The following is a 24,756-nucleotide window of genomic DNA, read 5'->3' on the forward strand; positions in this document are numbered from 1 at the left end:
CAACTCCAAGGGTGGTATCAATGCCATTACTTTGAGGTCCAGCACCAAATCGCAAGAGAAAATCCCAAGGAACCAAGCCCAAAGAAGGTCACTCAAGAAGAGGATGTGGTTGAGATAGAAGAAATTGAAGAGGAGGATGAGGTACGTGAGGTAGTTGAAGAAGAAATCAACCAACCAAGAGATAAAGTTTCTAAGAAGGGAAATGTCTTGGAAGAGGCTACTCCCATTCTATTTCCTACATTGGCAAGAAGGACCAAGAAGCATGTAGAGCTAGATCCCAAAATGGTGGAGATGTTAAAAAATGCTGAAGTAACTATCCCTCTTTTTGATGCTATTCGCCAAGTTCCTAAATATGCCAAGTTTCTAAAATTTGTGTATGAACAAGGAAAGAATTCATGATTTAAAAACTATTCCATTGGAAAGCTCTATCCCGACTTTGATGGGTGCAATACCAGAAAAGTGCGGTGATCCGGGTCCTTGCTTAGTCACTTGCACCATAGATGGTATCCAATTCGTAGATTGCATGTATGACCTTGGTGTTATGCATCTATCTGTTTATCATATAATGAAGCTCTCACCGTTGAAACAGTCGGCGGCTCGGTTTGTATTGGCAGACAAGAGCATAATATATGTGGTTGGTATAACGGAGGATGTGTTAGTGGAGATAAAGGGGTTGATCTTTCCAATTGACTTTCATATTCTTGAGATGCCGCCTAGTGAATCCGAAAGAACATCATCTATCTTGCTTGGGAGGCCATTTTTGAGGACCTCTCGGTTCAAATTGGATGCTTTTTCGGGTACTTATTCTTTTGAGATTGACGAAAGAGTTGTAAGCTTTAGTCTTGATGAAGCCATAAGAAACCCGCCGGAGGATCATTCAATTTTCCGGTGTGACTTGATTGATAATGTTGTGGCCAAAGTACACAATGCTAATTTTAATGAGAAGAGTATGATCCAAGATCCAAGTGTGGGGAGCCCCCACGGATGTGAAGAGAACACCTACCCACCTCCGGTCTTACCGGATGATCAAGCACTGAATCATGAACAAAGTGTAGAGTTGAAACCACTTCCACCCCATCTCAAGTATGCCTATCTTGATGAAGATCACAAGCTTTCGGTAATTTTTGCAAGGGAGCTCACCTCCCAACAAGAGAAGAAGTTGCTTCATATCTTGAGGAGAAACAAAAAGGCTATAGGGTGGAGTTTGGTGGACCTAGTGGGCATAAGCCTTTAAGTGTGTGAACACCGAATCTTCCTAGAAGAAGGCGCTAAACCTATTTGGCAATCCCAAAGGCGTTTGAACCCCACTATTCTAGAGGTCGTAAAGAAAGAAGTGACCCAGTTATTAGAAGCTGACATCATCTATCAAATTTCGGATAGTGAGTGGGTAAGCCCCGTACAAGTCATTTCAAAGAAATCTGGTGTTACTACAATCAAGAATGAGAGTGGGGAGCTCGTAGCTACAAGGGTGCAAAACTCATGGAGCGTGTGTATTGACTACCGGCGTTTGAACATGGCCACTAGGAAGGATCACTTTCCATTGCCGTTCATCGATCAAATGCTTGATCGATTATCTGGTAAATCTCATTACTGTTTCTTAGATGGCTATTCTGGGTATTTTCAAATCCACATTGCTCCGGAAGATCAGGAAAAAACTACCTTCACATGCCCATTTGGAACTTATGCCTATAAGAGAATGCCTTTTGGCTTGTGCAACACACTGGCTACGTTCCAAAGGTGTATGATGAGTATATTTGCGGATCTTCTTGAGCATTGTATGGAGGTGTTCATGGATGATTTTAGTGTGTATGGGGGGACTCCTTTGACCTTTGTTTGGACAACCTTTCAAAAGTGTTAGAGCGATGTACTAAATCAAACCTTGTTCTTAATTTTGAGAAATGTCATTTTATAGTTAGACAAGGTATTGTTTTAAGACACATTGTCTGTAACAATGGTATTTCTGTGAATCCAGCAAAGGTCAATATTATTTTTAGTTTGCCTTACCCCTCTTCTGTGAAAGAAGTCCGTGCGTTCCTTGGTCATGCAAGTTTTTACCAGTGATTTATTAAGGACATTAGTAAGGTGGCACTACCTCTCTCTCGGTTGCTGCAAAAGGATGTTGAATTTGATCTAAGTGAAGAGTGCATGGAGGTATTTGACAAGCTCAAAATTGCCTTGACCCAAGCTCCCATTGTAAGAGGGCCAGACTGGAGTAGGCCATTCGAGATTATGTGTGACGCATCCAACTATGCAGTGGGAGCGGCGCTAGCTCAGCGTGAAGGTAAAAATTCTTACGTCATTACCTATGCCTCTAAAACTTTGGATGGAGCCCAATCCAATTATAATACCACTGAGTTAAAGGTGGTAGTATATTCAGATCATGTGGCATTGAAATATTTGTTGGCCAAGAAAAAGTCTAAACTAAGGTTGATAAGATGGGTGTTGTTATCGCAAGAATTTGATCTAAAAATCAAAGATAGGAGTGATTCACAAAATCTAGTGGCGGACCACTTAAGTCGCCTTGAGCATACAAAGGGAGATCCCACTCCTATTAATGATATATTTTCCCTTGCGGGCTTGCTAGCAATATCCGAAGTGATCCCTTGGTATGCACCTATTGCCAATTACTTGGTTGCTCGTACCTTTCCTCCCAATTTTTCTAAACATCAAAGGGATAAACTTAAAAGCGAATCCAAATATTATATATGGGATGACCTATACTTGTGGAGATGTGGTGCGGACCAAGTAATTAGGAGGTGCATCCCACAAGCCGAATTCCAGTCTATCTTGGAGGCTTGCCACTCCTCTGATGGAGGTGGCCATTTTGGACCTCAGAGAACTGCAAAAAAGGTCTTAGACTGTGAATTTTGGTGGCCTACACTTTTTAAAGATACATCTCTCTTTTGTAATTCTTGCTCACAATGCCTTAGGTTTGGAAATATTTCCAAGAAGAACACCCGAAGGCAAAGAGATATGAGCTAATGACCGTCCAACTTAAGGATGTTAAAGAAAAGTGCTAGGTGGGAGACACCTACCACGGTAAAATCTTTCTTTTTTGTATCTATTGCATGTAGTTCTTAGACTCTTTGCTTGATTTGGTGATTGCTTAGTTTTAGGGTTTGCATAGATAGGCTTGGTTTTGCTTTACTTGCTTGAGATATTCATGAAGGTTGTCATTGATCTTGGTTAAGTTGGATTCTTAATGTTGAAGAAAGCACTTCATTTTGAGTATTGCATAGATTTTTGAGTGTTTTTGACCTTTTTAGCTTGAATACCTACCAAGATTGTGTTGAAAATGCATTTCTTTATGTTTAAAAAAAAGGGGCAATCCACACGCAAGCATGAAGGATGCATACGCGTCCCTTGCATTTCTCGAGCTCTTGGTTCACAAACCCGAGAGTTGTGCGAGATTTGTGCCAATACTATGCCCCACGCATGACCCCTTTCATGCGTGCGCGCGCTTGATGCGTACGCGTCCCTTGCTGTTTCGTGCATCCACGCGTAAGCGTAGATGACGCGTGTGCGTCCCTGTTTTTGTCCGCGCAACCCACGCGTAAGGGTGGGCGACGCGTACGTGTCGATTGCGCATTGACAGCTCTTGGTACTAAAAACTCGAGAGTTTTGTGAACATTGTGCGAAAACTGTGCTGGGAACATAACTCCCACCCACGCGTAAGCGTGGGCAACGCTTATGCGTCGCTTTCCAACCTGCCCATCCACGCGTGCGCACATGTGACACGTACGCGTCGATCGCCTGCAGCCAACTCTTGGTACATGAATCCGAGAGTTGTGCGAGATTCATGCTACTCTTGTGCGCATCGCACAATCACATCCACGCGTGCATGTCGACTGATGCGTACGCGTCCTCTCCCATTCTCTCATCCACGCGTACGCGTGCATAGCGCGCATGCATCGCGTCCACGACGCAGCTAACACCAGCGCGCCCTGTTTTCATTTCTTTCTTCAATCTTCTTCTTCTATTCCATTTTCTTTTCTTCTTTCCCCTTCCTACCACCTTATCTCGGCCCACTACCACCGGTGGCATCTTCTTTCCATTTTATTGCATTATATCATAATCATTGTCATATGAAAAAAATCAGCCCCTTTTATGCATTGACCAGTTTTGTTAATATTAAAATTGGAAAGATAAATGGGATTAATAATTTTGATTTACAATTTTTTTTTATTTTCAAATTTCAAAAATTGTAAATGATTATATACATTGTAAATTGGATAATATTGCTAACCTCTCTGGATCTTTAGTTTTTTCTATTCCAATTGGAAACTGATAATGAGTTTACTTATTATCAAGGCATCAAATACTAGCAAAGATGATTTGAAGGCATTAATTTTAGGCTTTTTTATTTAAATAAAATTAATAAAATTGTGAAAGAGTAAAAAAAATATGAAGAATTTTTATTATATGTTGTTGTTGTATATGAGAGAATAATGATACTTATTTATATTAATTACTAAACTGATTTTGAATTTTAAAATAAACTACAGCAACTAGAATTTCTAGATGATTCTGTTAGAGAAAAAAGCATAACTAACTTAAAAAAAAGGTAAGTATAACAAATTTTGTTTCTAGAAGAGAAAGATAAAATAATTAAAAAATAAAATAAAAATTTAATATGCTCCCCGCAAGTTGGTGTATGAAAGATGTCAATAATTCACAACTTGGATAAGTTCCGATGAAAAGGTTGAGGAAGACATGTGCGGCACAGTGATGTAGAAATATAGAAGGAGATATTGTGCTTGAGAGAGAAAGAGCAAGCAGCAATATTAAAAGAGCACGATAAGAAAGGTCATGCGGCATGGTAATGCAGAAACATAGAAGGAGACATTATGCTTGAGGGAGAAAGAGCAAGCAGCGGTCTTCAAAGAGCGTGTAGAGCATTAGAAGATTGATTTTCAAATGACACGTAGAGCGCGGTAAGAGAGAGGACGCGTATAGCGCGATAAGCGAGAGGGGCGTGATAAGAAAGGAAGGAGATGTTGTTGAGCGCGATAAGATTGATCTTCGGAGGGCGCATAGAGCGTGGTAAAAGTGCAGATGGAACTACTAAAACAGAATGCAGAAGGAACTGTGGGAAGAAGGCGCAGACGGAACTGCAGAAAGGAAGTGCAGACGTAACTGCGAGAAGGAGGCACAGACGAGAGAAGGCACATAGAACGCAATAAAAAAGAGGGGAGGGGGCACATATAACACGATAATTTGGGTCCATTAGAATTGGAAGGATAAGACAAAAAGGATAGATTATTTGGTGAAGTGAGAAAGTATCAAATTAGTAGCGAGAATGAAATTATTTTTAGTGGTAATAAAAAAGCATGGTGATTTCTCACTGGAAAGATGATAGCTTATGTATCCTCCCCAAGGAGAATACCATGGCTCTGATACCATAATAAAACTGTGAAAGAGTAAGAAAGAAAATACGAAGAATTTTTATTGTATGTTATTGTATATGGGAGAACATGGTATTTATTTATACTAATTTACTAAAATAAGCTAAAGCAACTAGAATCTCTAGATGATTCTGTTAGAGAAAAATAAGCATGACTAACTTAGAAAAAGATAAGCATAACAAATTTTGTTTCTAGAAGAAAAAGATAAAATAATAAATAAAAATAAAGAAACATTAATATTATCATATTTTTTTAAACCAAATTTCAAAACGTGAATTTTCTAAATCTATTAATATATAAATCGTTCCAGGTCTATGTGTATTTGATAATATATTAAACACCACACTCTAGGACGATTTATGTATAGAACTCCTTCAAGAAATGTAATAAATCGTTCCAGGACACTGAACTTTCTAAATTGAATATAACTCGTCCTAGGATAGAGTGAATTACATATTTTTTACTTGAACCACTGGGGGTAGCACGATTTACGTGCAAAAAGGTAACTCACAATACCTTAGTAGCACGATTAACATGTAATCCATCCTACCCTGTGACGAGTTACATTCAACTTGGAAAACTTAGTGTCCTGAAACGGTTTATGTACATTTTTTGAAGGAGTTTCATGCATAAATTGTCTTAGGATATGGTGTTTAATATATTATCTAATACATACAGCCCTATGACAATTAATATATTAATAGGTTTAGAGGATTCACATTTTAATTTTTGGTTTAGAAAAATCTGATAATATCAATCCCTCTTTATTTTATTTAAATAAAAAGCTCTAAGTTTATCCAAAGAAGAGCATAATATGAACTATAATATAATAAATTTCATGTACTAAATTTATGATTTATGAGTTGTGAATGTTGTTGTTTTATTTCAGCAGTAAAAATTTTTTATAAATTGTTATAGTTTCTTCCATTTTATTGGATGTATTAATTTTCCAACTTGCATGCTAAAAAGAAATAATAAGTTCTAACTTTAATCATGTGTTAGAAATAGATAGAAGTATTTTACCGAAATTTAAAGAACATAAAGAGATGGTTGAATTGACTAAGCAATTGTAGAAGCATACTGTGTGTCTTATAGAAAGTAGAAGAGAAAAAAAAGGGAGAAATATTAGTTCATATGAACCTAATTATAAGTGAAAAATAAGGGTATATAAGTAGATTCATAATTCACTAACGATTTGTAAACGTTTAATGTTAATAGGGACTAAATTGAAAAAAATTATATGGTATAGAGACTCAATGGAAAAAAAAAGTATAAAAATCTAATTGAAAATTTGATAAAACTATAAAAACTTGCAAAGTAATTAAACTTTTAATATATGGTTGCAATTGTATTCATATGAAAATTGAGAAATTTATTTAGTGGAGATCTCTGAATTAAACAAAAGCTTTGTTGAATTTTCATTAAAATTATTTAAAGACATGCATTAGTTTATAAAAGTTAAAAATTATATTTAGTAGAAGTTGCTAATAATAGACAAAATTCTATCGAAATTTTTAAAAAATTTATAATTCAATTTAGTAAGATCCTTGTAACTCTCACAAACATATCATTAATATATATATATATATATATATATATATATATATATTTCAAACTTCTCTTCATATCCCTCACTCGTATAATGTTTGTATTCATCATCCATTATTATCTGTATTTGTCATCTTCATGGCTACTTGCATTTATAATATACACTTTTTCTTTTGTGAATTATTTGCCACTATATATATTTATTTATTTCAAGTAGATATAATTAATAATAAAGATAGCATCGAAAATCATTCTGACGTAATTGGGGTAAAAAATGAGTGATTCATATTCGACGATTACTCAATCGCTCTCTATATTTACTGCATCTTTTACTTGACAGGCACAGGTTTTAGGGGACCAATTTTTTATTAATTTTTATTTAATTCTAAACAAGTTATAATTATTATAAAAAATATTTTAAAAAATTATTTTGTAATTCAAAAAATATTATTATCAGATTTTGTGTCTAATAAAATCTGACGCTGCTTGTTTTATTTTTTAACTTTAAATTCTTAAAAAAATATTATTGCCAGAATTACCAACAAAAAATTTCGATAGTAATCATAGCGCGAAACTTAATTATTGGCGTTAATGTTACCGTTAGATTTTTTTTATGACAACGTCACCCAAAAATTAGTCATTAAGTCATATTTACTGTTAAATTTTTTCACCGATTATTAGCGTTAAAGAGACAAAGTCCGATAGTAAACTATTACTGGTGACATTTATATCATTAGATTATTTCTGTCGATAAATCCGATAATTTTCGACCCTTTTTTCTATTTAGATGCTTTCAACAATTATCCGCTCTACACTTAGCTACCTAACATGATAACTAGCACACTAGAGACACCTTACATCCTTGAACCGATAATCATCTTTCGACTAATCTAGCCTCCTCTATCTCTCGGGACCAACAAAGAGTAATACAGAAATATTTACCTGTTGTATAACGGTTTTCAAAACATGCATTATCTTCTGCATACATGCTAGTAGGTTGACAACACGTCCCCTATATGTTGAAAAAGCAGTCAAACTACTTTAAAATAGTTGCACAACACTTAAAAATAATTATTCTAGCACAATAACACGCCTCTTGCGTGTTATGTAAATGGATGCCATGTTTCCAACACGTCACCTATGTGTTATGTCAGAATAACTTTAAATATTCACAATATTGTTAAATAGCATAAACATTAATATTCTAAAAAAAACACCAATAACTTTTACATATACAAAATAATTTGTGTTTTTTTTATGACAATATATTGGAGTATATTTCACGTGAGCTTTGTATTATGCTCTAAAATCTATTTAAAAACTAAGAGAAAAGGACAATTTAGTCCCTGACCTTTTAACTCGCGGACATTTTCGTCCCTGAGCATTGGAAAATACATTTAAATCCCTGACGTTCCTTAAATTAAGACCGATCAGTCCCTCCGTCCATGAGCCACCCTCAGAGCGGATGAAAAACGCTGAGCTGGCTCCCCCTATGCTGACCTGGCTCATCGGCGTTCCCACGTGGCAAGTAAGTGGGATGGAGGTTTTGAAAACGGAACACATTAGTCCCTCTAACACAGATGTACCCGAAGATGATGCAGCTTGTGTATCCCTCGCTCCGTTTCTTTCTTCCAACACCTGTTTACAGATACTTTTGCTCAATTTCAGTTTACAACTAGATCCAGCAAGGACCCGGAAGAAAGGCCTTAGGAAATCATTCACCCCAGAGATTTTTACATTGCCTGCCTCTGTGACTGCATCATCTGGATCGCAATCCATAGGAGAATTCTTGTCGCTTGCTCCAGTATCAGTGGCTTTGTCAATCCCTTCATTTGGAGTTGAGTTGCCTTCCATGCCATCAAGCTCACTCTCTGAAACGTCAGTACCCTGGTGAGGCTTACTGGCAGACTGAAATGGAGACTTCCATCTTGTAAGATCCTGCCTAAAGCTAGACAAAGAAGCCAAAATAGAAGCCCCAGCTACGGCTGAAGGGTTACCTATTCTCTTTTCAATCTGCAGTAACTTCCCACCACCACTCTGAACTTCTGCACCCTTAACTGCGGTTTTAGGATGCAGTTGCTGAAAAACCTAGGTCAAAATAAATCAAGGAAAATACACAGACACACTGAAAATGGAAAATATGGGGATGGCATTCAACTAGAATTAACTGAAAAGAATACATAAGCATGATTTTCCAGCAAACCAAAAACCACCTCATCACCCGAGTTAAGCACACAGCTGGTACTCTTCTTGACGAGCGTTCCATTTACTAGCACAGATCCTTTGCTGCCAGTACTTTCAAGCACAGCTACTGCATTCCCCTCACGCTGGTCATTTCCAGAAACAACAGTAACCATACTGCACATACACTTCCTAAGATATTCACCTCAAGCAACTGGAAACCAAGAAAATGGGGGAAACAAAGCAACGCAACCATGCACACGACTACAGATAAGTATTTACTGTGCTTAGAAGTCTCTAAAATAGTAATCGGCAAAATAATCCACTAGCAAGTTCTGAGGGGTGTGCATGGAGGAACAACAAAAAAAAAAAACACAAAAAACCCGGACATGACATACCTCACAGAACCACATCAAATAAAAATTCCAAAACCCCATTGAAAATTTACATTGGCCCTAATATGTACCTGGGATTGCTTGATCTTGCACAAAGTTCCACTTGCAGTATGATCCTTCAGCGGGAAGTTGGAATTTCTACTAGAACCAATTGTGAAGTTCGATGTGGAAATAGGAACAGTCGGATTCTAAAGCAATAATACCATCACATTCCGATTCCCAAATAAACAAGCTTTATCACTTCAAATAAAAAATGGTCAACTGCAACTTGAATTAAATACTCAAAATCACAATTGAATTACCTGTGAAGACTGGGATAAGAGCCTGCATCAGGAAACACCCTCAGAGTTGGGATTTTGCTTCTGATAAAACCACGAAGAGAACGAACTCTTTGGTTTATCAGCCACCAAACTTGGCGTAGACCCTTAAAACCAATTTTAAAAAATCAAATTTTTTTTCTCGACAAGTAACCATTCAGTGTCTAAAATGAACAAAAACAAAGTTGATCCGAAAAACCACAAGTGTGAAGCACGCACCATCGGCGATCGGCGCTGCCACTGGTACGGCTGGCAGGACATCAGAACGACCCAAACGAATTTTAGTATTAGGGCAGCACTCAGAACGACGTCGTTTTGAGTGAGAGGGACTTATGTGTCCCGTTTTCAAAACTTCCATCCCACTAACGTGCCACGTGGGAACGCTATTGAGCCAGGTAAGCATAGGGGGAGCCAGCTCAGCATTTTCCGTCTGCTCTGAGGGTGGCTCATGGACGAAGAGACTGATCGGTCTTATTTTCAGGAACGTCAGGGATTTAAATGTATTTTCCAATGCTCATGAACGAAAATGTCTGCAAGTTAAAAGGTCAAGGACTAAATTGTCCTTTTCTCAAAAACTAATTAAAAAAATTAACGTTTGAAACACAACCTTACCTATGCTATTTTTATGCAGTAATTTTATATGACTACTCAAAGTCTTTGAATAAGAAAAACTGTGAAACATACATTTGACCATGTGTTGATTTAGGTTACACGTAGCCTTCAAATGTGTATGATAATATTAGCTCGTTTTATCACGTCAAATGGTTGTTAAACTTACGAGTTAAGATGCAGATATATGATTATTATATTGCAGAATTATTATTTACTCACTACGAACTATTTTATCCTAAATGCAGAGTTTTAGTTGTAATTAGTTTTACGTCGAAAGTGAAGGCAGGGAGAAAAAATCAAGAGAGGGGGAATAAGGTGGCAAGCTGGTTGCAGTTGTACTAATACTACCACCGCCTGGGTTTTAACGCTTTTTTTTTTTTTTTGTTTAATGTCCACGAGCCCATAGATAGATATTCAATGATCTCGTCTCATAGCATGCCACGTCTCCCTTCATTCCGAGTCAAATACTCGATCCTATGAAATTTCCAATCCTTACATTCCATTTGCGCGTTTCTCTTTCTCTTTTTAATTTTAGTTCATTTATTTAATTAAATAAAGGGTTTACTTTTACCAATAAGCACCTTAGTTTATTCATTTTCATTTATTTGGGTTTCAAAATATTCAACGTTACGAATATCGTCGTCGACGCTACAAAACACAACACAGCACAGCACAAACACGTCATGCCATGTATGTCTATCTTTCAATTCATCATAGTCAAACCCTCCAGAGTCGTAAATTCTCAGCGACTTTTCTTTCTTTCTTTCCCTATCTCGTTCTCCATCTCCATCTCCATTCTCCTCCTTTTTAATTCCACTCTTCTCCATCTCCCTAACCATTACTCTCTATAGGTAGTTCTAATTAGGTACTAATATTACCATTACTCAACCGCCATGGTCTCCTAGATGGCGTTTTGTTTTTTTTTCCACTTTCCACCTCTCACCTAACAAAGTCTCTTTCTTTTTCTTCTTGAAGCTGCGGATTTTGAAGTAAAAGCTGAATTAGCGGAAGCATTGGGTTTGCTATTTGAAGAAAAAATGGGAGCGGTTTGTTCAGCTGGCATGGCTGAGGGCAATGCTGAGCTGCGAGGGAAGAATACTTTGGGGTTTTCTGGGAAGCTTAAGAAGGAAGATAGCTTTATCAACAAAAAGTCAGAAACTTTTTCAGATTCAAGGAGTAATAGTCGTGGTAAAAAGCAAAAGAAGCAGGTCGCTGATTTTTCCGGCGAACTCAAATCCTCCAGTCCCGCTCCAAAAGGGGCAAAACAGGTATTTTTCCAATCTGTACTGATCTTTCTATGTCTTAATGGGATGCAGTTAGTTTTCCATGGATTTAGAGAAATTACAAAATTTTGACTTGGAAGTGGATTCACTTGTGTTGTTTCTGTTGTAGTTCATAGATTTGACTTCATTATTTGATTTAGTGATTTTCCCTCAAATACAGTATGCTGTTAATTCTAATTGTGGAGTTACTATCTTTGTGTATATTTCCTTTTGGCAGTTCATCCACAGGGGCTCTTTTCTGGGAAGAGCTAGTGAGAAGGCCGTTGATGTTCTAGACTCACTTGGGAGTGGCATGCCAAAGTTAAACACCAATAGCGGGTTTGCCTCTGGAATGACTTCTAGAGGCAAAAGAATATCTATATTGGCTTTTGAAGTAGCTAATACAATAACCAAAGGGTCAATTCTGTTTCAATCACTTTCTGAAGAGAACATTCAGTTCCTTAAAAAGGAGATTCTACAATCAAAAGGAGTTCAACAATTAGTTTCAACTGATATGACTGAGTTAATTAATCTTGCTGCGGCTGACAAAAGGTTTAGTGCATTCAAGGATCAGTGTTGTCTTTCAGAGTTTTGAAGTTCTTTTTATTTTATTTATCTCTTGTTTTGGGGCAATTTATAGGGATGAACTTTGTGGTTTCTCACGGGAAGTAGCAAGATTTGGAAATATGTGTAAAGATCCACAGTGGCACAATCTAGATCGATATTTCTCAAGGTGCTATCACACGATTACACATTTATACTAATTTCCATGATTGAATTCTTAGAGTATTACAATTTAGAAACATTTCTCATTCGGATTTTGAACAAAAATTTCAGATTAGACTTGGACCATGCCTTGGGTGATATGCAATCCAAGGAAGAGGCAGAAAAGACAATGCAGGAGATTACCAGTCTAGCTCAGCAGACTTCTGTAAGCCCATTGTCAATTTTTTTAATCTTTGCATGCCTCAACAAACTGATGGATGCACAAGTCATTCTGGTTATTCCGTGTTTGCTGAATGATTTTGATTAATAGATCTTTGATCTTTACATAGTTTTGACTTTTGAGTTATTATGCTTGTATCTATATGTTGTTCATATAATTTTCATTTTATACTTCTGGTATTCTTTTGAGTTCTTTACTTGTTAAAATAAGGGTACCATTCCAGATTTTTGTGTAGTCCATCTTTGAATTACTGTTTTTATCCTTTTGTATGTAGGAATTGTACCATGAATTAAATGCTTATGACCGTTTTGAACAAGATTATCAGCAAAAGATTAAGGAAATGGAGTCCTTAAATCTGCCTTTAAAAGGTTAGAAAATTTATTATATGCTTTTCCCTAGAGTGTCTAATGATATTTGTTTTTCCAATGATAATCAATTTTGATCTTCAGTCGGATGTACATAGTATATGCAAGACACATGCAAAGCGAAGTATGCAGAAATTAATTAATGATTGACAGCTCTATATACCTTGTAATTTCAGGTGAGGGTATCACATTTTTTCAAAGTGAGCTAAAGCATCAAAGAAAGATTGTGAGGAGCTTGAAAAAGAAGTCTCTTTGGTCCAGAAACATGGAAGAGGTATGAATGAAGGGATAATTCCTAATGTTGGACCTAATTGTATTTTTCGGTTCCTTTGTTGGAACGAAACCTTATTTAGTTGACTAGAAGTAAATGTTCTATGTCTACGTCTATTTAAAGCAATGTACTTATTCTATGTGATTTGCTTTATTGCAGATAGTTGAAAAGCTTGTTGATATCGTTACCTATATGCATCAAACTATTCATGAGTTCCTCGGAAACAACGGTATGACACGTGTCTTTTCTGAGATAAAAACCATATGTTGCTGCTAGCATAGAGGGCATCTACTTGTCCTTATTTATTAAGAATTCATCAGATTTTCCGACCTTAGGTTTTGAAGTCTAAATTTACTCAATTTATCACGACCCTCTGCCATGCTTCAAAGAAAATTATTTGCATTCTGTCTGTATGACATGTTTGTTGGGAAGTCTGAACTCGTGTTTGTTTAGAATTTAAACTTACTTGAAATGAAAGATATTTATAGCATATTATTTACACATAATACATTTACTAAGGATGGAAACTCTGAAAATAGGTGCTTCCCAAGTTTTCTTTAAAATTTCTTGGCTCAAATTTCCACTTAGTTGCTCAGTTTTATCTTTCTAGCTTGAATCACATGAATGAGAGGGATTATTTATTGTAATTTTACAGCTGTTTTTCTTGTACATGATTTTTCTGCTTGGATTAGCATACTGTCTTAGAGCATTTGGGAAAACTCTTAAAACTACAAAAAGAATCCCTAAATCCTCGATTTTATATTAGTCATTTATCAAGACATGTGAAAATCTTGTGTTTTCTATCTATCATGTCAATCTTATTGGTAGGTTGTAAGGGTGGTATGATGATTGATTGTAATATTAATGAAATTGTGAATTCATGGTAGGTACAGCTGCTGCCGATAACTATAGTAAAGGGTCTCAAAGACTGGGCGAAGCTGGTCTTGCACTGCACTATGCTAATATCATCAATCAGATAAATATGATTGTAAGTTTTTATCTTGCTAATTAAATTTGTAGTGACATCACCTCAGTTTTTCTTTAAATAAAAAATTCTCTCTATCAGGCCTCTCGCCCAACAGCCCTTCCCCCAAATACAAGGGACACGTTATATCATGGTTTGCCTAATAATATCAAGAGTTCTCTTCCCTCTCGGTTGCAATCCATTGATGTCACAAAAGAGGTATGCCCTTCAAGTTGCAGATATATTCATTTCCTACCACTCATTTTTTATGGTGTCACTTTCTCCGAGTTGGTCACTTCTGCTCATGAAGATTGAATTTTACATCGTTGTGCATTATCCTAAATAAAATAACAATTTTTTGTAGCTGCCGATCACTCAGATTAAAGCCGAAATGGATAAGACTCTTCAATGCCTTCTTCCATTTGCCACAAATACTATCAAGTAAGATATGCTTTCAACTCTTTTGGTTTCCCATGCTGGCCCTATTTTCATATATAAAATTGCATTAGAAGTCTATGCAATTGCTTTATGTAACATATTTTACTTTGGACAGAGCACATCAAGGTTTTGGATGGATCGGTGAATGGGCAAACACAAGGTTAGCTATATATAAAGTTGTATATCTGTGGGATTATGATTGTGTTTACATGTGCTGTGTGAACTAATAACAGCTTGAATTTCATGAATTGATGATAATTCTTGTTCTGATTTGCAGTGGTAACGACTTTGGTGAGAGTACACCCGCTGAAAGTAGTAAGCTGATGCGCATCCAGACACTCTATTATGCTGATAAGCATAAAATCGATAACTACATCGTTGAATTGTTGGCATGGCTTCACCATCTGATAAGCTTTGTAAGATCCAGACAGAATACCCTGAAGCAAATGCCTATGCGATCTCCTCCAAAAGGGAGATTCCAGCCCAAGATGCTTGAGTTCCTTTCCCCAGACGGCAGCGGCGACAAGACGCTGGGACGTGAAGTCTCTGAAGAGGATAGGAGGTTGTTAGAGGAGGTGATTACAAGGAGGAGCCGTCCTGGAATCAGCAAAAGCATGGATTTTGATGCTCCAAAGAAAAGAGAATCAAGAAGAGATCGGTACATGGCCAAAAGCGCTAGCAGTTCGCCTGTCAAGGAGTTCTTGGGTACGGGTATGGGTACGAGACTCGGCTCAGAGCAACAAAACTACAACGTTTTGGATATCATGGATGGATTAGGATACTGAGACCTTTCATTCTGAATTCATTTCTTCTCTTCCTCTTGCTGGCGTTGCTAGTCCAGTTTCTTTCTTGCTATATAGTATTCATTATTCATTTCTTCATCCTTAATTTATATGTATATATCTTTATAAGTAACTAACCCCAGATCTTATTAGTTCTCAAATTTTTGTACAGCAAAATAGAAGTATAACTAGATTGTTCGACAATTCTTTGGTGGGTGAATGTATCGTCCTACAATTTATAGCAGCATATGAGAATGAGTAAAATGCACGCTTGTTATTTTTTATGTGGGAGAGAGAGAAGTGTATAATAAGAAGCTGTGAACAGAAGTGTGTTTCACATTGGTATGGGATGTACAAATTGGATGCACTGATTTGTTTGTTTTATTTTTTTTTCTCAAACAAACAATCACAAATCGGACGGTCCAATTTGTGAATTCGAAAAAAAAAAAATTTAATGTTAAAATCGGACCGTCCGATTTTTATTTTAAAAAATAAAAAAAATACAAAATACAAAACGGACCCTTCGATTTGTAATTTATTTTTTTCTCCAAACAAATCGGACCCTCCGATTTGTAATTTATTTTTCTCTTCAAACAAATCGGACCGTCCGATTTGAATAAAACACCATATCAAAAAAAAAACACCTAATCTTCTAATAATAATGTATTACACATATATTTAAACAATATACAAAAAAATTAGCCGTAAAATGCATTTATGACTGAATTTTCTATAAAAGGTCATTTATGACTGAAACCTCTATAAATGATACTATACAGTGCAGAGACATTTTAGTTATTGAAGAAAAGCATTTCAAAGTTCTCTATTAATTAATTGTTTGGTTTGCTAAAAAAATGAGAGGATAGAGAAAAGGTAAAAAAGAATGAATGGAAAAAAGTATTTTTCTTTTGTTTGGATATTAAAAAATATAAAAAGAAAATAAAATTGTGGGTCTTGCCAACAATATTCTCCCACAAAAAATTTTCTTTTCATCACAAGTAAAAGAATAAGAGAAGGAAAAATATTTTTTTTTTATGTTTCCAATACTACTTGGTTATAGTTATCAATAATTATTAATACAAATTTAGTTTTAATAGTTTTAATAAATTATTATAATAAAAATTTACATTTAAATATTATATGTATTAGATAAATAATTTAAATTAAATATATAAAATTATAATATTTATAAAATAAATATTATTTCACATATAATAATACAAATAAAGATATTAACATAATTTTTTCTTCGTGCAAATCGAACCTCTTCTATGTTTTTTGAACCTCTTCTATGTTTTTTCCTTTCTTTCCTATCATCTATCTAGAAGTGACAAAAGTAGAGTATATTTTGAATCACACTCTAAAAGTATCCCAATCCTAATTCTATCCAACCACGCAAATTATTAATAACCCACACAAATTAAAAAAAATATAACATTATTATATAACTTAATTATAATTTAAATTAAAACAAATTTTTATGTTAAAAACATTAATAATCTTCTCCTTAGTATCAAGGTCCACTTATTGTATTTGATTTGAAATCCTTAATTCAATATCCACTTAATGACTAAAAAATTTTTACATTTAGTAAAAAATACACCCTACCTTCAAACAAAAATATTAAGAGTTTAAACCATGCTAGCAAAAAATTTTAATTTTAAAAAACTTAAGACTAAATTAGAATTTGTTGTCCTTCAAGACAGGGATCAGATTGGAAAAAGGGGGAGTGCCCAAATTGTCGTAACCAGGCTTGGGAAGGACACCCAACTCGCATTCTTAATGGCGAGATCCATCCACTCCTCATATCCCCTTTACTGCCTGAAGGATCATGCTTTCTAATTTCTTGCTCTTGTCATCTTATAACACCCCACTTTCTTCTCCATAACACTTTCAAACGATGTGGGACGCACCCCCCTCTTCTTTTATTCTGCTTCATAAACCAGCATTTTCTCCTCCAAGCCCTGCCTATTCCCTTGCATTTTGCATCCTAAAATCCTATAAACAATTTCCTTATTACTCTAACACTTCATTTTTCTGGTTACTTGCACTCTCACCACTTCCTTTCGCCTTCTACTCAGCACTTCCATAGCTCTCTAAGTTAAATGTCAAGATTCCAGAGGCAGAACAAAGCTTCTCCCTATTTGAGCTTAGCCACTTGGACCAACGGATATTAAGAATTAGGCTTCTTTGAGTCACCTCAAGCACCTTAAGTTTGGAAATCCCTCATGAAAATTTGAATTACAACCAGCTGTCTTCTCTATATAATTCACAAGTTATGCAACATATCCTACTGTTTAATATCAATATGTCATGATTCATGATTATTGTACTTTCCATTTCATAGCTAATACCCATACACTTTATTTCGCCAAGCAAAAATCAGCCATATTCATTGCATAAGCGTTGCTACCTACACAGCGATGGTATTTGTCATGATAGGAAACTAAAAAAAGCTTGAAATGCAAATTGGTACTAACATAATAAAATACCGTCTTTAGAATGGATTCATTGCTTTTTTGCGTCATCTTTGGTGTTATCTTAAAAAATATTGGAAGCGTGCGAGATGATTAATTGGGTGGTTGCTCAAACATTACTATCACTTGAATACCTAATACCTCATTGATCAATCCTTGAATACAAAATTACACGAGAACATAGTGGCCATTTTATTTGGATTTCCATGATTATGCACTAAAACAAAGACTTAATTAGTATGCTGCTATATCCGAATCTCTGACGAAAGCTTGTTGCGCATGATTTGCCTATTTGTTAATCTTGATATTATATTTTGCTAATTTATATTGACTGGGATTATGTTAAAATATTCTCCAAGAAATAAAGTTACAAAATACTAGTGTGTCTTTTCTTCTTCTACTTGATATTAGTAATTAGTGAGGTAGTTTTGGGTAAAGTGTGTATATATATAAATTTGATAAATTAAGTTATTTTAAAACATTTAATATATTATGAACATAGGTAGGGGAATTTTCGTCCTTGGCGAAAAGACTGTGACCAATTGTATAAGACGAAAAGACGGCTTAAACGATTTTATTTGGTAATTAAAAGACGGATTAATCTGCTAGCTAGTTATGACCCTATTAGAATTTTATATTAGAGATCAAGTAGTTTTCAAGACAAATTGCATAATTTATCCAAAATGTTTTATACATAAGCAGGAAAAATATATGTAAACAGAACAATACACAATGGAGCTCCATCCTGTTTCTTTTGTTTTCTGCTATTTTTATCGAGAAGATTTTACTGAACAAAATAAGATGAATAAGATAATATCAAGCCAGATTAGGTACTATGTAGTACGTACACATAAAATGCCTACTTTCATCTAACTATAGTACTTATTGAGTTTGACCAACTAAGAGAAAAGGAAAAAATGAAAACATAAAGAAATGATAGCATTTTGCCGAAAAGATAATATATATGAACGCTAACAAAATGCCAAAGAAAAATGTGGCAGAGCTTTGCCACACGCAACAAATTGAGCCATCGCCTTGAAATAAAAATCATGCAGCAAATTCGAGTGTCTAACACATATCAGAATTCCCACTACCAAATGCCTGTCTTTGTCTGCACGACTGCACCCATGAAAATTATTGAGACCCCCTCAACTTCTATCTAGCTAGGTATAGACGTATAGTAGATATTTTATGTCAGCAACATAAATCACCAAAATGATACTCTCAAATTTATATTATTAATGATAAAAATAACTTTGAATGTATGAATATTAAAGCAAATTCTAAAAAAATTTATAATTAATCAGATATTAATGAAATATTTTTATATTTAAAATTTGATGATTTTATGTTAGATATTTTTTGTATTTTTTTAATGAATGACTGAAATTAAAAAAAGATGAAAAAGAAATCTAGTGATAGAATTTTATTTTTTCATTCATATCTTAAATAATTATTTAAATATTTTTATAAAAATTTAAATTACATGTAGATATAAAATTTGTCTAACCTTTCTAAAAAGAATAATATCTTTTATTTTTTAATCACGTTTTTATATCTTTTTAGATTTTTTTTTAACAATACAAACCTTTCGAATACTATTTTATAATGAAATAATTATCCCTATATTTAATAACAAAATAATATAGCGTTACGAAAACATAAAATCCTTATAAATGGTGAGTTGAAGCAGAACGTTACTTCCCTGCCTGTCTACCCGCCAGCTTTATTATTAATTTCTGCCTATAAATAATAATTATTCTCACAGCAGATTCCATTTCCACCGTTTCTTCACCGTCTTCCTAGGTTCTCATTCTTATTCTTTTAGCTATTCACAAACACTAACTAATTGAACTTCCACATGGAGCATAATAAGCTCACATTAATAAATCCAATCCCAGTACTAATAACGCTGTGTGTATTAGTATCAGGTAAGTAAATCACTTCATAAAGCATGTTATTACCAAATTATAATGAAATTGTTTTCCATTTTATGTTAATGTGTGTGGGTGTGAACACAAATTTGCAGAGGGGAAAGCAACTACCTTCACACTACTCAACAAATGTGACTACACTGTGTGGCCGGGAATTCTCACTAACGCTGGTGTCGACCCTCTTCCGGTCACCGGCTTCGCCCTCCGAACCGGCGAGTCCAAAACCATCACGGCACCAACCACCTGGGGCGGCCGTTTCTGGGGCAGGACACTCTGCGCCCAAGACTCCGCCGGAAAATTCTCATGCGGCACTGGCGATTGCGGCTCCGGCAAACTAGAATGTGCTGGCAGCGGTGCCACGCCGCCGGCAACCCTGGCAGAGTTCACCCTCCATGGCGCCGGAGGACTAGATTTCTTTGACGTCAGCTTGGTCGACGGTTACAACCTCCCGATCACGGTGGTTCCGCAGGGTGGCTCCGGCGAAAACTGCACCATCACGGGGTGCGTGGGAGACCTCAATGGCGATTGTCCATCGGAGCTGAGGGTTATGAGCGAGGATGGGAAACGTGGCGTGGCGTGTAAGAGCGCGTGCGATGCGTTCCGGTTGCCGCAGTATTGCTGCGACGGCGCGTACCGCTCACCGGACACTTGCAAGCCTTCGTCTTACTCGAAGGTGTTCAAGAGCGTGTGCCCACGCGCGTATAGCTACGCGTATGACGACAAGACGAGCACATTTACGTGCGCATCTGCCGATTACACCATTACGTTTTGTCCTTCCCCTGATACTAACCCCAGGTTAGATTTCAATATTTCATTACATTGCCCCTCATTTTTTTATTTTTCACGCTAACGGTTAAAAGGGTATTTTCGTCCTTCTATGAATATGAACGTTGGTGGCATTTAGGCTTGTGGGCATTTTTTCTGTCCCACACACTATTTGTCTTGACTGTGATTTGTGAACAATATTATAAAGAATGGACATAAAGTAGTAGTTAGTATCCAAGTTGCAACAATAATAATAGAACTTGTAATTATTAAACAACAAACAATTACATCATATTCGGTGATTAGTAATTTAGTATAGTATCAGCAGTGGGTATGCTCTTACTTTTATAGACTTCATAATTACTGTCGACCAAAAACAAAAACCTTTTTCTTGTCGCACTTTATTGCTATATCTAATTTTCTCATGGTATGGATTGTTGCACAATAGTATGGTGGGTACATGATAATAGAGCTGTATGTGTGCCCGTGAAACATGCATCTCCAAATTTCAATCCTTGTTAGCTTCGTTAGTTTTAAATTCAGCATGTGGTCTCAGAAATAGGGAACCGTCTCTTGAATAAAATAAGTACTGTTTCTAGTATCCAATCTCCATATCATGTTAGTTAGATTTTAGCACCGTATAGTAATACTAATATTCAAATGAACTTTTAAACCTCCGCTAAAATATTATTTTGGTTATCAACGTTTAAACTAAATTTTAATTCATTTCAAATGTTTTATTTTTATTTTAAAAAATTTTAAATGAATTTGATATTTTTCATTGTTAATTTTGATACAAATAATTATGAGAATGACGGACATAAATGTTAAGAATGTTATTATTAATTCATATCTTATTCTGTGTTAAAAAAAAAACATAACCAAAACTTTTTTGTAACTTCTTATAAAAAAAAACATAACCAAAATTTTTTTATGACACTTTTTCTTGTAGATCTTTTTATAAAAAAAAGAGTAAAGACCCAATCCGGTCCTTGTCCATTTTCACGAAGGACAAAGCGATCCCTGTCCAAAAAAAATGGACACTTCGACCCTCGACCTTTTTATTTTGGGACAATACGGTCCCTCTGTTAAAAAATTCAATAAATAATAATAAAAATTAATTTTGTGGAGGGTTTTATTTGTATTTTGTGGGGGTTTTAAACCCCCACAAAAATCTTTTCAATATAACCAATTACTACCACTACTACCATTATCTTTTTCATCCTCATTATTATCACTCTTACTTCTATTATTTTTATTGTGTAACCATATTTTATCATCATCATTATCTCTTCTACCGTCATCATCACCAATACCAATATTATCAACATTAAAGTTTTCTTCTTTTATTTCTTATTCCATGTTATTTTTTTCCTTTAAAAGGTATTATACTATAATTACTTTTATTTTGTGGCATCATTTTTATCAATGGTTTTTCTTCATTTAACCACCATTGATGAAGGAATTTTTTAAAAACAAAGTTATTAATAGTTTGTGGAGCTTTAAAACCCCCACAAAATACAAATAAAACCCCCACAAAATTAATTTCTATTATTATTTAATAATTTTTTTAACAGAGGGACCGTATTGTCCCAAAATAAAAAGGTTGAGGGTCGAAGTGTCCCTTTTTTTTGGACAGAGATCGCTTTGTCCTTCGTGAAAATGGACGAGGACCGGATTGGGTGTTTACTCTAAAAAAAATCCAAATCTTATTTATCAATCATTAATGCTCTATAATTAAAAGAAAATTTTTTACATTGGTGAATCGATTTTAATTATATACTAATATCAACTGTTGACTTTTATTATTTATGTCAAATTTAATTGTATAATAACATTGAATACCTTAAAACTTTTTGAGTCTAAATAAAAAATTTAAAACTTTTTGAAATTAAAATAAGACATCTGAAACATTAAACACCAAATTAGAACAACCAAAATAATACTTTACACTTACACACATTTTAAGGGTAAGCTCTCAATTTTACTCACCATTAGTCTACTTGTTTGAATAGTGTTTAATTATCCTTATTTTGATGAATGTGATTTTGCAGTAGTAAGAAATCGTGGGAGGGACAAAACTCGAACTCAGATAGTAACGAATCTTCTTCGTCATCATCTCCATCTTCGTCCTCTACTCCAACATCACCACAGGTGAGCAAGGGAGGAATGGTGTACGTAGGTGCACTAGACCAAAGTGAAATACCATGGTCAGCGTGCACTCGTGCTAGGGAATCCCAATCCACTGCAGCCTTCATCGTCATTATGGCAATTTGGCGCTTGTGGCAACTGCTCTTTTAGTTTTACACTTTTACCCCCCATCTTATTGATGTTAATTCCTTGGGCATCTTCCACGGAGCCAGGCCCATGTGAGCCATGTCTTCTTTTTTTAATTTTGTATGGTGGGCCCTACTCATTAGAAACATTCATTTTTAGTTCATCCGGCCTGTATGGGTCACGTGACGTGAGTTCAGTAGGGCCCGTACATAGACATGGCGACAAGCATGTGAGTCATCTGAAGGGAAAGCAGAAAGCAGAAAGCTCTCGCAAAAAGAAGAGGGATACGTAGGCATATACTATAGAATTCTTTGTTTGTGGGCGATGATGAGATTCATTTATTGGTTCGGGAATGTTAGACCATGTTTCATGATCAAAAACTGCTAAATGAACTCCTACTAGCTACCTAAAGCAGAGTATATCAGTCTTTATTTGAGTATAGTGTTCATTAAATTTAGTGTTGGGGCGTATTTAAGGTAAGGGGCTTTTTGTTTCGATGCATCTATCTAATATCTGTTGTTGGTCCTGGGACCGCTATAATTGAAATTAATTAGCATCCGATCCATAAATATATATAAGTGGTGTGAATGTGATGGAGCACCGGAGTTTTTTATGATGGTTTGGCAGTAAGCTAAAAGTGGGTGTAATCCTCCATTCCTCACCAACCAATCGTTTGTTACCAGCTATCTCTCTTCCACTACTGATCTGCTGGATCTTCCCCTATCTTAATATCTTATCCCCCATTCTAATTTCAATCAAATATGTACCTTTATTCCTTTTTCCCCTCAAAATTTAATTTTATATGATATTAATTTATATTTTTTATCCAATCTCACTAGAAAACCAACTAGAAAATAGCTCATTCAAAACAAACTAGTTAAAAAATAAGTCCATCACAAAAAAAATCTTCCACTATTCTAATTTTTCGAAATTCAAAATTAAAAATAAAAACTATTTTTTAACTAATTATCTTTAAATTGACTACACCTAGTTATTTCCCTAGACTTTTTCTTTTGCATATCCTGATCTAATTATTAGTTAAAATCGACTCCAAAGGATCAAATAAAATTAAAGGGTGTGTGTTAGAAGGGAAAATTTGACTTTAGCCTTGCCAATGATGACTTAATTTTATTTAGGAGTGGTTGAAGTTTACATATCATATATCCAATCTACTCACTACCATGCGCGTCCTATGGTTGAGTGGCACTTACCCTATCACAGGTGGATACACCTCATCATTAAGTATTAAAGTCAAAATGTTAAATATTGAAATTGACGCTTATTTGTGGATGATATCATTATTTTAGGGGGCAACTGAAATAGACGCTAGGCTATGCTAGCTAGCTAGGAAGCATAATTAATATTTGATCCCTTCATTATGCGTTTCAGATCAGATCAGATAGTGTTTTTTTTTTTTTTGGGTTGTCTAGATCAGATAGTGTTTGTGTAGTGTGAAGTGTAAACTATTAAATCCTACTAGCATAAACTATATGTCTTTCTCCAATGGCAGCTTTAATTTCGTCATACTTATGGGTGGTGGTCCTGGTCCTGGTCGCGTACTTATGCTACCACTTTCTCGACAATTTGCACGCCTCAGTGACCCTCACACTACACTTACCCTATATATTGTGCTTGTCATCTTCTCAAAGCGTTACAAAAAAGGCTTATTAGTTATATAAACATCAATTTTGTCAGAAGTGGGATTTGAACCCACGCCCTCACACGAGGACCAGAACTTGAGTCTGGCGCCTTAGACCACTCGGCCATCCTGACTTATGCTTAATTGTTTTGATTTAACTTGATTACATAGTAGTTAT

At 35.4% G+C, this 24,756-nt stretch overlaps 4 protein-coding genes and 2 non-coding genes across 12 annotated transcripts; 3 read left to right on the top strand and 3 right to left on the bottom strand.

Moving 5' to 3' along the window:
- The first annotated feature begins 439 nt into the window (after positions 1-439).
- On the top strand, positions 440-1,234 carry LOC112708289 (uncharacterized). Its single transcript, XM_025760474.3, has one exon. It carries the CDS (start codon positions 440-442, stop codon positions 1,232-1,234), a length of 795 nt encoding a protein of 264 aa, XP_025616259.3.
- Positions 1,235-8,155: 6,921 nt separating this feature from the next.
- On the bottom strand, positions 8,156-10,204 carry LOC112708290 (uncharacterized). The gene is made up of 6 exons (XM_029288240.2): positions 10,066-10,204; positions 10,001-10,010; positions 9,832-9,853; positions 9,601-9,717; positions 9,134-9,280; positions 8,156-9,041 (listed from the first exon to the last, which is right to left on the bottom strand). Exons 1-6 carry the CDS (start codon positions 10,202-10,204, stop codon positions 8,268-8,270), a joined length of 1,209 nt encoding a protein of 402 aa, XP_029144073.2. The 3' UTR covers positions 8,156-8,267.
- Positions 10,205-10,826: 622 nt separating this feature from the next.
- Positions 10,827-15,733, top strand: LOC112705650 (protein PSK SIMULATOR 2). Of its 7 annotated transcripts, none has more exons than XM_025756536.3 (13): positions 10,827-11,148; positions 11,434-11,726; positions 11,959-12,272; positions 12,361-12,453; positions 12,558-12,651; positions 12,941-13,034; positions 13,208-13,305; positions 13,462-13,531; positions 14,190-14,290; positions 14,369-14,485; positions 14,631-14,707; positions 14,820-14,864; positions 14,982-15,733. In XM_025756536.3, exons 1-13 carry the CDS (start codon positions 11,142-11,144, stop codon positions 15,487-15,489), a joined length of 1,911 nt encoding a protein of 636 aa, XP_025612321.1. In that variant the 5' UTR covers positions 10,827-11,141; the 3' UTR covers positions 15,490-15,733. The 7 variants fall into 7 exon arrangements, with proteins under 7 accessions (XP_025612321.1, XP_025612322.1, XP_025612323.1 ...); XM_025756537.3 differs by having other exon boundaries at positions 14,196-14,290; XM_025756538.3 differs by having other exon boundaries at positions 10,953-11,323.
- Positions 15,734-17,191: 1,458 nt separating this feature from the next.
- Positions 17,192-17,298, bottom strand: LOC112708603 (small nucleolar RNA Z279/snoR105/snoR108). Its single transcript, XR_003156453.1, has one exon. It is a non-coding gene; the product is annotated as a small nucleolar RNA Z279/snoR105/snoR108 (small nucleolar RNA).
- A 2,270-nt stretch (positions 17,299-19,568) lies between these two features.
- LOC112705651 (pathogenesis-related thaumatin-like protein 3.5) lies at positions 19,569-23,392 on the top strand. The gene is made up of 3 exons (XM_025756540.3): positions 19,569-19,894; positions 19,993-20,692; positions 22,717-23,392. The coding sequence occupies exons 1-3, from the start codon at positions 19,825-19,827 to the stop codon at positions 22,961-22,963; spliced, it is 1,017 nt and encodes a 338-aa protein (XP_025612325.1). The 5' UTR covers positions 19,569-19,824; the 3' UTR covers positions 22,964-23,392.
- Positions 23,393-24,628: 1,236 nt separating this feature from the next.
- On the bottom strand, positions 24,629-24,712 carry TRNAL-CAA (transfer RNA leucine (anticodon CAA)). The gene has a single exon. It is a non-coding gene; the product is annotated as a tRNA-Leu (tRNA).
- Between the last annotated feature and the right edge of the window lie 44 nt (positions 24,713-24,756).

This window comes from Arachis hypogaea, chromosome 8 (genome assembly GCF_003086295.3).
Source record: "Arachis hypogaea cultivar Tifrunner chromosome 8, arahy.Tifrunner.gnm2.J5K5, whole genome shotgun sequence".
Lineage (NCBI taxonomy): Eukaryota > Viridiplantae > Streptophyta > Magnoliopsida > Fabales > Fabaceae > Arachis > Arachis hypogaea.

Bases quoted from the DNA above. Each gene is read 5' to 3' on its own strand.
- LOC112708289 (XM_025760474.3), top strand. From the start codon at position 440: ATGGGTGCAATACCAGAAAAGTGCGGTGATCCGGGTCCTTGCTTAGTC.
- LOC112708290 (XM_029288240.2), bottom strand. From the start codon at position 10,204: ATGGAAGTTTTGAAAACGGGACACATAAGTCCCTCTCACTCAAAACGA. The intron at 9,718-9,831 runs GTAATTCAATTG...TTATTGCTTTAG, and splicing joins TCTTATCCCAGTCTTCACAG to AATCCGACTGTTCCTATTTC. The intron at 9,281-9,600 runs GTACATATTAGG...GGAAATGACCAG, and splicing joins GCAAGATCAAGCAATCCCAG to CGTGAGGGGAATGCAGTAGC.
- LOC112705650 (XM_025756536.3), top strand. The intron at 11,727-11,958 runs GTATTTTTCCAA...TCCTTTTGGCAG, and splicing joins CTCCAAAAGGGGCAAAACAG to TTCATCCACAGGGGCTCTTT. The intron at 14,291-14,368 runs GTAAGTTTTTAT...TCTCTCTATCAG, and splicing joins TCAATCAGATAAATATGATT to GCCTCTCGCCCAACAGCCCT.
- LOC112705651 (XM_025756540.3), top strand. From the start codon at position 19,825: ATGGAGCATAATAAGCTCACATTAATAAATCCAATCCCAGTACTAATA. The intron at 19,895-19,992 runs GTAAGTAAATCA...ACAAATTTGCAG, and splicing joins GCTGTGTGTATTAGTATCAG to AGGGGAAAGCAACTACCTTC. The intron at 20,693-22,716 runs GTTAGATTTCAA...GTGATTTTGCAG, and splicing joins TCCCCTGATACTAACCCCAG to TAGTAAGAAATCGTGGGAGG.